Here is a 12,856-nt window from a genome sequence, read left to right as displayed (position 1 = left end):
CACCCGATATTCTTGAATTTTCCATATCCAGTTCCCATATTGCAACCTGTAGTTGCTATTTAGGAACTGGTAGTAATCACTTGTTTACGAATGCAGGGATCAATGCAGGGATCACAAATACACCCACTTGTTCAAAAAGACAAGTAAAAGCTTTCATTAAAAACTTTCATTAAAATATTGAAGCAAGTAAAAATCTTTTTATTGACCACTTGGATGGTTTAGTGCTGCATTTTTCCAATTATTTCAAACACTTTGATTTCTCAAAGTTTTTGTGGATACAGAATCCATTTAACTACAATGAAGAAGACGAATTCGAGCTGACAACCACCGAAAAAGAAAAATTGATAGAATTATCATGCGATAGCTCACTAAAACAAATGTTTCAAAATGAAACCATAATTAAATTTTGGATGAATCTTAGTGGAGAGTATGAATCTTTGTATTGCAAAGCAATGCAAGTGCTTCTACCATTTGTAACGTCTTATTTATGCGAAACGGGCTTTTCCACACTAGCTGCAATGAAAACCAAATATCGAGCCAGGTTAACTTTGTGCCAATAAACAACAACATCATTCGCATTAAATTTTGATGTGTTAGATGTAGCTTAATTAGTAATTAAATATAAAAATAAATATACGTGTTCGTATAAATTTATGTTATAGCAAAACCTTTTTATTATTGTCTATTGTAGTGTGCAGTATTTTTTTTTAAATAAAGGTTTATTATTTAAAACGTGTCTATATTATTATATCTATTAAAAGATAAAAGGTAGGGAGGCGCGGAAAAAAAAATTTTTTTTAGGGAGGCATAGTAGCATAAAGTTTGGAAACCGCTGCATTACGTGATATTTACTGAATAATTTTAATCACCGACTCTCAAATTTTTCATGATTATAACTTTTATTTAAAAATGTAGAGGAATTTCAAAGAAACAGCGTGAATTAGTAACCAACATACATATATGTTTTTGCAATTTGCTACATTCCAACGGTTTCAAATGATTTTTAAGGTTTCTCAAATACTTTTACATTTTATCCTGTTATATCATGGTTTTTATTGTTTTTATTGTTTTTATTTAATTTATTTGATATACTTGGGGGAGGCGGCAAAGCCGATAGGCCCAAGGGGTTTGAATACACATATTTTACAAATTATACATATATGCAATAAAAAAATGAGAAAAATTAAAATACATTAAAAAAAACAATGTTAAAATAAAATAAAATAAGAGAAGAAAAAAAATATATAAACAAAAAAGATAAAAATACAGAAATATGATTATGGGAAAGAAGAATCACAAAAATCCTTTGGTTTTAAAAAAAGTATCAAGTTTATTCTTAAAAATATTAATATTAATAGAGGTTACTAAATCGTTGGGAAGACTATTCCAAACTGAAACCACTCTGTTAGAAAAGAAAGTATCTCTGATCAATTTATTAGATTTATCTTTTTGGAGTCTAAGCGAGTGACCTCTGAGGTGAGTGTTTGTGTTGAATGAAATAACATTAGACATATGACAATTATAGTGATTATTAAGAATTTTATAGACTTCGATTAAGTCACCTCTAGTTCTTCTCGTCTCCAATGTAGTGAGATTCATTATTTTCAATCTTTCATTATAAGTAAGTGATTTGAGTTCAGAAGGAATCTTTGAAATTCTCCTTTGAACCTGTGGGAATCTCGTCACCATCAAGACATTTACTGCGACGCAGAATACATTCCCAAAACCTTCTAGAAAGCTCCTCCCCTACCAGTCGAGCGGAAACAAACCGGTCGAAGCACACCTGCAGTCATTAAACTAAATTCAAGCGGAACGGTGCCGAAACCTTCTAGTAAGTTCTACCCCTACAAGTCGAGTGGAACCAAACTGGTCGAAGCACACCGCAGCCAATAACTACATCGAGTGGAACGGTACCAATCATTCCAGAAAATTCTACCCCATCGACAAAAGCACATTCCTCGCTTACGCATCAACAACAGCCACCACGGGTCACGTGATACCCAGAAACACTATAAAAGGAGGTACAACCCAAACAACGCCAGTCGACCCACAGCAGCAAGCGTCGACACATAGCAGCAGACCAGAGACCTTCTGAACATAGCCGAACGCCGAGCCAGCAACACACTGCCGCATCCAGAGACCTTCTGAACATAGCCGAACGAACGAGCCAGAAACACACTGCCGCATCCAGAGACTTGCTGAACATAGCCGAACGCCGAGCCAGCGACACTCTACCATATCCAGCGACTTGCCGAACATAGCCGAACAACGAGCCAGCAACACACTGCCGCATCCAGAGACTTGCTGAACATAGCCGAATGCCGAGCCAGCGACACTCTACCATATCCAGAGACCGCTGAACGACATACTTTTGCCCACATATTCTAATACCTTTGTACAATATTTAGGCAAACAATAAAACTTTATTAAAACAAGCACAACAGTGTTTCGTTAGGCTGGGATACGGTCAACACATCCTACCCCGCCTACAAACCCTTTCAATACATGTAATATCCTTTTTAAAATGAGGATTCCATATGTTAAAAGCATATTCAAGTCTAGGTCTGATGAAAGTTTTATATATTTTTGTTAAAATAGTTAAATTTAGAAAATTGAATACCCGCTTTATAACATACAAAAATGAGTAAGTTTTGTTGACAATATGATTTATATGTGCGGACCATTTTAGGTCGCAAGTCGTGATGATACCTAGGTCTAGGTTGTATCGTGAAATTTTCTTGTATTGTCAACTTTTATTAGAAATAATCAATATGTTAATGTCAGTGGCTCTGAAATTTTTATTTTATTAATCGGTTCGACCATTTTTCTTCGACTGAAATCGAATGAAAACAAACAAGTGAATTAACTTTTTAAATTTAAATTCAAATATTTTTCCTTGATGTATTGCATTAATACCAACAGCCGACTGCAATCATCAACATCAGTTGACTCGTCCAGTCGAATACTTTCTTTTAGAGGACTGGTTTTAACATATTTTAACATACTTACTGTAAAATATTATCACTGAGATCTTGATTGCGCTATTTCATACATCGTTCAATAACGGAATGTGCTGAATTTCCTTTCGTGCTTCAGAGCCTAATGGAAATTTAGCAATTATTACTATACACATTGTTTTAACAATCCCTCGGCTATTTCCTTAGCATATAGATATGCCCCTTGATGAGAAGCTTCTAACAAGGGCTTTTAAATGGCTGCGACGCTAAATTTTGTGATAAGATCGCTGCTGTCACTTCGTGGCTTCTTAGACTCAAGGTGTTAAAACTATCATACATACATATCAGTGGCGTGCGGTAAAATTTAAGGTGCACGGGCAGGATACAAGAGGAACAGCCTGTTCCTCTTGTATCCTGCCCGTGCAAAAAGAAAGAGAATTTCACCGCACGCAACCGATACATATGTACAATGTATGTACATACATATCATATGTCCTGCAGTTTCCTGCAGCAGATTGTAATAAAAACAATCGTGTAATTATGTTAAATTAAAATAGAAGGAACTTAAATTTACAAAAACATGTATCTATAATGAATAATATATTCTATATTTAAATCTAAAAAATTAAAACACATGTGTATATCATTATTTACAGCCATTCGCCATCCACTGCTGAAGGCCTCTTCTATTCGTCTCGGCTTTAAGATACTTAAAACAACAGGAAAATGGTTTTCACTAATTTAAATATTCAAAATGTTAAAAAACCATCAATCAACGGTTTTTGTTATTTTTACATTATATTAGGGTTGGGGTTGCGGCTACAGAACTTTGCAGTCAATATGTTCTTGGATTAAACAAAACATTAAAACTTGTTACAATTTAGAAATCCCCACATTGCAATAAATACAGAGGGTTTTAGTTCGATTGGAAGATAAGACAAAATCTTTTGTCAACTCGAGAGAATGGATTGGAAGTATTGAATACAAATTGTATATGTACATATGAATACAAATTGTAATTTTTTTGTGAAAATATCTTATAATTATCAAGAGATTATTTGTTTTTAGGTAGGAAGTATCATTGAAGACATATTTGACAATTCGCGACATGCTTTACAAGATTATATCGATACAATTTGCGAGCATTTTAAAAGTACTCCTTCTCCCATGATGATGGGTGGTGATAAAGAGTATATTCAGCAATGTGCTGGATTTCATTGTAGACCAGCATACAATGCGCCGTCCATACACACGATATCTACATACGATATTTCCATATCCAGTTCCTAAATAGCAACCACAGGTTGCAATATGGGAACTGGATATGGAAATATCGTATGTTGATATCGTGTGTGTGTGGACGGCGCCAATGAAATCCATCCCGGCAAAAAGCTTTATGGATAAACTGTAATCTGATATTGAACCCACGTTGTGTGTGTGTGTGTTCTTTAGGAAAGTTGGATATGATAGACGAGATATTAGATGGTGTTCGGCTTTGACGAACCGCAAAAGTCAAACGAGACACACGAAATCGTAAAGAAACGTTTTTTAGTGTGTGTGAGTATTATGACTCTTATGTCCGTATCAACGTGCAAAGCTCATATGTCTAGTCGATAATAATAAAAATTTCGTAAATAAAAAGTATTTGCGACTAATTTTTGGGTGTGACCAGTTATCTCGTGACCAATTTCTAGGTGTGACCAGTTTTATCGTAACCAATTTTTAGGTGTGACCAGTTTTCTCCTGACCAATTTTTGCGTGTGACCAGTTTTAGTGTGACGGGTGATGACGTGTGACCGATCTAGAGCGACCGGTTATCCTGTTACACATGACTAGTAATCACCGAACCGAATTTGGCTTGAAGTAAAGCTCGACACAGATTTTGGCTTGAAGTCATTGGAGATTTGGCGGCTCGCTATACGACATGGTCGAATTTGGTCACCTTCCTGCGAGTGGGGACCAACTCGATTATGTTCGGAGTTAGCCACCTCACTCTGCCTTCGGCTGTCATAAATAAAACACGTGCATTAACATGCCAGTCGTCTCATTCGTTCATCCCCCATAGAGATAAAAATCAGTTAACTTATTATTAAGACTTTCGTGCCATGATAATCGGGTCTACCTCACGGGACCGAAAGTGAAAAGGTCGAAAAAGCAAATATCGGAAGGCAAAGATCGAAAATCGAAAGATCAAAAAAAAGGGTGCATGGTAAACGATACTATGTATATATAATATATATACGTGCCATGGGGTGAAATTATCTCTTTTTATTGTCATACAGCCTTGTTTAATGTGCGCGCGCAGGATACGAGAGGAAAAGCCTGTTCCTCTTGTTCCTGTTGTATCCTGCTCGCGAAAATTAAGTGAGGATGTACGAGGAGGGGAGAGAGAGTCTTACCGCACGCCACTGCTATATATATATATATATATATATATATATATATATATATATATATATATATATATATATATATATATATATATATATATATATATATATATATATATATATATATATATATATATATATATATACTAACCGTTTTTCATATGTGTTACACCGAATCCGTGAAATTGTCTTTTACACGCATTCGGCAAGAGAATTGCCGAATGCGTGAAAAATGCAAACATGTTGCCCAGTTCACGGATTCCGTAAATTCTTTGGCGAATGCGTGTATTCGCCAAGAATTTGTCTGCTCAAAGCATGGAGTCGGCAAATAGACAGCAGCTCTCCGGTGTTGTTTTTTAGAACTGGACAGCGTGGACAAGTGTCAAAGTGACAGCTGAATGAGGATGTTTAATTTACATATTATTATGTATAATATGACTGCATACATATGTTTCGATCATCTCATATGACTTATACATAAATTAATGTCATTTTTATACATTTTGATCAATATTTTAACAGTGAAACATATGTATGTAATCATATTATACATAATAATATGTAAATTAAACTAAATTAAACATCCTTATTCAGCTGTCACTTTGACACTTGGTTATAATATAACACGCTGTCCAGTTCACGCATTCGGCAAAGAATTTACGGAATCCGTGAACTGGGCAACGTGCTTGCATTTTTCATGCATTCGGCAATTCTCTTGCCGAATGCTTGTAATAGACAATTTCATGGATTCGGTGTAACATATGCATGATAAACGAATATTTTCGACTTTTTCACGGTCACCCATAATAATCATATTAGTGGTTAAAAGGATTTAAAATTATGACATAAGTGGTTCGTGAGGTCCGAAATGTTGGCGATCGCTGATCTAATGACATTTGATTAGTTCTAAAAAACAACACCGGAGCGCCGTTGTCTATTTGCCAACTTCACGCTTTGAGCAAACAAATTCTTGCCGATTACACGCATTCGCCAAAGAATTTGCCGAATCCGTGAACTGGGCGACGTGCTTGCATTTTTCACGCATTCGGTAATTATCTTGCCGAATGTGTGTAATAGACAATTTCACGGATTCGGTGTAACATCATGTAATCTGTGTTCTGGATAGGTTAATACAATAAAAGAGGAGAAAGTAAATTCCTAATCATTTGGGTTGTAAAATTTATTTTAATTTCATTCACTGCACATGTACCTAAAAACAACGCCAAAGTAGATACGAGGATATTTACATTAAAAATGGTTGGCCATAGATTACTTTTCGTGATCAATAAACGAGACAAAATTAACTGCATGATACACAAAGCAATGTACATACATATATTCCGAAATGAAGGATTTTGATCAACAATTATATTTGTGTAGTTTTGTTATTACATTTTTTTTTTTGCTATTATATTTTGAAATCACACAAATGCAAAAATTACATTTGTGTGATTTCATATTTTTTTATTTTATTTTACATATATACCAGGAAGGCTTTACAGGTAAACCCCAATGCGCCTTCCTGGCCAACTACAAATTTACAAATTACAATTCAGCATTTTTATATAAATCACTGAATTACGAGACATATGTACGTCAACCACCAAGCATCAAATACAACTGATGCTAAAATTATTTAGGAATGTCTGTGGACAATCGTAACTTGACAACAATATAACACCTAAAGCCGCTTATTTATTTATTAATTTTACATATATACCAAGAGGGCCTTACATGTAAACCCCAATGCGCCTTCCTGGCCAATTACAAATACAATGCAGCATTTTTATATAAGTCACTGAATTACGAGACACTGTAAAGCTCGTAAATCAATGACACATCTAACAATTGGTACACAAACTTATTTATTGTACATTAATTAACAACAAATTATAGGTGACATATCGTATAGGAGAGATTTTTAGCCAATTTTTTTTCCCGGGAACCGTCTCAACAATGAAATCAGAGAAAATTGGCAAACTCTGATAGGAAACGATCAACCTGAAGTCACAAATCCAGGTCTAACCAACAGCATACTCTGAAAAATTAATTTTTCATTCGAGGCCCGGCCTCAAGGATCGAACCCGGCGTCTCTCGACGCTAAGTAGAAGCTTAACGACCGAGCTATGCTGCTGGCTGAACTTATATTTAACTTATATTATAGGATAACCTTCGGAGTGAGTGACTTTGAACAAATGCCTCATTCCAACTGTATCCCCTTGGTGTGAGTTTTTATATGCCTAATTAAGGTAGACTTACGAGTAAATGAAACGAAACAAACTTCACATCGGTATGATTTTATTCCTTTGTGAGAATTTATATGACCTATTAGGTTATACTTCTGAGTGAACGACTTTGAACAAATATCGCATTCGAACAGTCTCTCCCCGCTGTGAGATTTTGCATGCCGTTTAAGGCTAAACTTATTAGTGAATGACATCAGACAAACTTGGCAATGATACGGTTTTATGTCAGTGTGTGATTTCAAATGAACGTCTAGGTCTTGGCTTAAATCGAAAGACCTTGGACAGATATTGCATTTGAACGTTATCTCCTTGGAGTGAGTTTTTAGATGCTGATGTAAATAAGACCTATGACTAAATGAAACAAGACAAACTTCACAATGGTACAGTTTTATCCCTCTGTGAGAATTCATGTGCTCGATATAGTTATCTTTTTGAGTGATCAATTTAGAACACACTATGCATTTGTGCGATTTCACAGCAGTATGAGAGTTCATATGAACCTTTAGCCTATTCTTCGAAGTGTACGACTTTGAACAGGTACGGCATTTGAACGGTCTCTCGACGTGAATCATAGCATGTCGTTTAAGGTTTTTCCTGTAAGTGAATGAACTCGAACAAACTTCACATCGGAATGGTTTTATCCCTGCGTGAGAATTCATATGCTCCTCAAAGTTGGCTTTACAAGGAAACAATTTAGAACACAATTCGCATTTGAACCGTTTCTCCTTGGTGTGAGTTGTAACATGTCTACTTAAGGCAGATCTATCAGAACATGAAATCAAACAAACTTCACATTGGTACGGGTCTATCTGTATGTGAGGAGAATTCATATGCTCCTCGAGGGCATTTTTAGTAGTGAAAAATGTAGAGCAAGTTTCACATTCGTGTGGGTTTTCCTGCGTGGATGTTCCTTCAGGTATCTGCAAAATAAAACGACGATTATAAATTATGAGTACACATTTTTTACGCTTAAGCGTTAGATTGCGATTTTTCCTGACATTTTCTCTTTGCAAAGACTCTTTTCCCGAATTGCTTGATTCGGATTTATTGATTTCATCGTCAACGTCCGGTTGAAAGACATCTGTTATTGAATCAAGATCGAAATCATCGTCCCAAATGAAATCGTCCAACAAAGTTTGATTTTCGATATCTAAAATCTCGGCCAGCCATAGTTTCTGTGTTTCATCACTTATATCGGCCAAACACATGTTTCTAAAATTTCTTAACAATTCAAGATTGTTTTTACATAAAAGACATATAGTATCTGGCAACAGATATCTTTATTAACCTGTAAAATAAAAATGGTAATGAGTGTGTTTTGTTAACGATTGAGTTGTTAAAAGTACAGTATACTCTCGATTATCCGGGCTAATGCTGGAAAGGTAGGGCACGGATAATTAAAAAACACGGATAATCCGAATCATCAAATTTTGAATTGGTTTCAAGTATAATATTATATTAACAACACAAATTTTTGTTTCTTAATTTTAATACTCATTATTTATTGAGAAAAACACTTATAGTTAAACAGATGTGTGGCCGTTAGTACCTATAGTTAGGGTTGCCAAAATTGATACGGGACATTTAAGTGCTACATAAATAAAACATAGAAAAGTAGGTAATAGTTTATTTTCAAAAATTATGTCTTTTTAGCCCAATCGTATTTTAACGATGATTTAACTTTTTTAATTAAATCGTTTTCCTCATTTACATGATGATAAAATTAGGCGCAAGTCATTTTAAAATTATACTGGCAAACCAAAATTGCCTCAACTGTCTCAACTGCCAGCTTATTTCTTTCATCCAACCATTGTTTTGACATTAGGGAAAATATTCTCTCCACATTGGCATTGTGGGCTGGAATGGCAAATATATACTCACATATTTTTATTAAACATGACTTCTGTTCAATATGCTTGGTATGTCTAAAAAAACTTCAGCCATTTCTCTTCCATACGCAATTTCAGCGTTGTGTCCCACTTTTCGTTGGTATTATTTTATTTAAATAATCTTTTAAATATACGAACTGGTTGAAAAGAAGCTCATTGTTTCCAACATCGATGTTCCTTACTTGCAAATATTCAACGGTTCATTCTATTTCCCCCCAATTCAGGAACTTGCTTGAGAGTCACATATCAATGTATTCCACAGCAGTGTTAATGAAATCGACAGTCTGTTTTTGGAGAAAACGGGACAAATACGGGACCGAGTAGTGAAATAAGGGACATGTCCCGTATGGTTCGGTGATTACTGGTCACAAATTACTCAGTCACAAAGTCACTAAAATCTCTATAACGGAACGTCTGGCAGCCGAAAAGTCCATCATACTAACGATAACTATCATAGTAACGAGAACTTGAGTGCCAAATATTGTGTATTCGCGATTTTCATGGCAAAAATTGTCTTTGTGACCACCCCAATGTGACGAATAGTCCAATTACCGTCCCGTATATACGTCACGAATGGCAACCCTACCTATAGTTAGTACTTCTGTTGCCAAAATATAAAAAAAATCTAGTCAACCAGCCAGACAAAGCATTGAAGTTGTCTACTAATCCTAATTTTTCATGGAAAAACTTGGCTGTTTCCATACACATTTGACCGCTAATTGGTATTCCTTCTGTTCATTTTTGATTTAACTATATGGGTATAGTTGCAACCAAATCTTCGTATCTTGACATTTTCATACTTTTTCGTTTTGAAGGACCTGCAGAACTATCACAATCTCTCGCGAACGCCTATAACTTATTTTTTGTTTATATGTTTCGAACGGGTCTACGTGACGAGACAGAATGTTAAATTACAGAAAACACAAATATCGGAAGGCGAAGATCGAAAATCGAAAGATCTTAAGTCGAAAGATCAAAAAAAAAATGGTGCATGGTAAACGGTACATACTTACTTAATTTGCGCGAGCAGGATACAACAGGAACAAGTGGAACATGCTTTTCCTCCCGTATTCTGCGCGCGCACATTAATACGGGAGGAAAAGCCTGTTCCTCTTGTTCCTGTTGTATCCTGCTCGCGCAAATTAAGTGAGTATGTACCGTTTACCATGCACCTTTTTTTTTTGATATTTCGACTTAAGATCTTTCGATTTTCGATCTTTGCCTTCCGATATTTGCGTTTTCTGTAATTTAACATTCTGTCTCGTCACGGTGACCGGTTTCGAACAGCTATGTAAATCTGAAATATTGAGCAAAGAAAATTATTTCACACACAAAGTATTATAATTGATAATAACACTGAGAAACAAAAAATCACGTTTTTGAGTTACCAGAGCGGAGACTAACCAATTACTTTACTAAGTTTGACCCACTGGATTCGAATATGATATTGATTTTTGTTGGTGGGTGATCGTTTACGAGATATGAGCGTTTAAAAAAATCCGCGATTTTTACAGTTTTTTGGCTTTTGCGGTCTTTAACTGTAGTCCGACCGCTGTACTCTGTGAGGTGGATTACATGCCGTCTCGCTTGCACCCAAAATATTACGCGATACAACCATATACACAACGAAAGCATTTAAATTTATACATTTATTTATTTATTTTACATACATACATATTTTTACATACATATTTACAAATATACCAGGAAGGCTTAATAGGTATACCCCAAATGCGCCTTTCTGGTCCACATAATTATTACATAGATACATGTAAATCTAAACAATATCTGACATCTATCGTCAGATATTACAAATATCGTATTAATACGATAAATAACGATGAATAACTTTCATGTAACAATACGAATTTTATATTCGATAAACAACCACAGAGACATCTATGGTGAGCAATATGGCGAGACCTAAGATATAACAATAACTAAAGGTTCGCAACAGAAAATTGGGAAGGAAACGCCAATTTTACAGGAATCATTTCAATGAAAATCAGAAAAATTGGCAAATTCTGATAAGAAACGATCGACCTTGACAAATCAAGGTCTTGCCAATAGCGAGACTTAGCGGGAATCGAACTCGTAACATCAAGTACGAGATCATTCAACTTTCACCACTAGACCACGCTACTGGTTGCAATTACCGCTTGAGTTAGTACGTTTAGATAAAAAAAATATATATTGAGATAGAAAACCAATCCTTATAAACGTGGTGAAATAAAAAATTTGCCAAATAAATGAAAAATAGCACGGAAAAAAAAAATATTTTTGACTTTTAAAATTCGCTAGACAACTAATTAGAAGTATTTTAAAGCAATGAAATATAACAATGAATAGGAAAAATATCTGACTATTGATTCCAATACTCACTTTGAGCGTAACAATCCTAAATTTTGAGTTAAAGACCGCAAAAGCCAAAAAACTGTAAAAATCGCGGATTTTTTTAAACGCTCATATCTCGTAAACGATCACCCACCAACAAAAATCAATATCATATTCGAATTCAGTGGGTCAAACTTAGTAAAGATTGGCTAGTCTCCGCTCTGGTATTTTTTTTTGTTGCTCAGTGTAATTAAACCTACGTAGTATGTACGGTTCGGTGATTACTGGTCACAAATTACTCGTCACAAAGTCACTAAAATCTCTATAACGGAACATCTGGCAGCCGAAAAGTCCATCATACTAACGATAACTATCATAGTAACGAGAACTTGAGTGCCAAATATTGTGTATTCGCGATTTTCATGGCAAAAATTGTCTTTGTGACCACCCCAATGTGACGAATAGTCCAATTACCGTATGTACATATGTTCGAAAAAATCTGCTCTGAATACATGCACTTGTTACTTCTTCGATGATCAAAAGCGACTGAAAGAATTGACGCAATATTAAAATACATTTAAAAAGGGACGAAAAACATTTCTGTGTGACATCCTTTGTTTCAAATTACACGCATATGGTTACCTTTCGCAATCAATCGTTGCGTTTCACTATCATATAAGAAGATAATTTAATTAATTAATATTTTTCAAGCACGGAAAATCTGCAAACCGGACAATCCGCACCCGTATAATCGAGAGTACACTGTATTTGTAACCGACTTATATGTAGCTGACAGCAGGCCAAAATGCGTTGAACTAGTGAATGAGGATAATTGTGGATGGAGACGGAGGACTCGACTGGAGCAGAACAGAGACAAAGTCTATATTCTACAATTCAGATAATTATTCGCTGGTTGGAACAAGTTATATGCGAACGTCAATTGATAGCACAAAAAATAGTGGTCGATATTTGGTCTAAATATAACAGTTTACCGCTATGTACCCTAAATGTAAAAATATATTGGTTCTGCATTACTTTTT

At 35.2% G+C, this 12,856-nt stretch overlaps 2 protein-coding genes across 2 annotated transcripts in view; one reads left to right on the top strand and one right to left on the bottom strand.

The window, feature by feature from the left end:
* LOC143913036 (aldo-keto reductase AKR2E4-like) overlaps positions 1-12,856 on the top strand; it is a 37,565-nt gene that overhangs the window by 14,659 nt on the left and 10,050 nt on the right. The gene's annotated exons all lie outside the window — the stretch shown is intronic.
* LOC143913234 (uncharacterized) lies at positions 6,500-12,792 on the bottom strand. The gene is made up of 3 exons (XM_077432904.1): positions 12,596-12,792; positions 8,592-8,881; positions 6,500-8,513 (listed from the first exon to the last, which is right to left on the bottom strand). Exons 2-3 carry the CDS (start codon positions 8,799-8,801, stop codon positions 7,548-7,550), a joined length of 1,176 nt encoding a protein of 391 aa, XP_077289030.1. The 5' UTR covers positions 8,802-8,881; positions 12,596-12,792; the 3' UTR covers positions 6,500-7,547.

The sequence above is a fragment of the Arctopsyche grandis genome, chromosome 6, assembly GCF_051622035.1.
Source record: "Arctopsyche grandis isolate Sample6627 chromosome 6, ASM5162203v2, whole genome shotgun sequence".
Lineage (NCBI taxonomy): Eukaryota > Metazoa > Arthropoda > Insecta > Trichoptera > Hydropsychidae > Arctopsyche > Arctopsyche grandis.
This window is presented reverse-complemented; position numbering and strand designations above follow the sequence as displayed.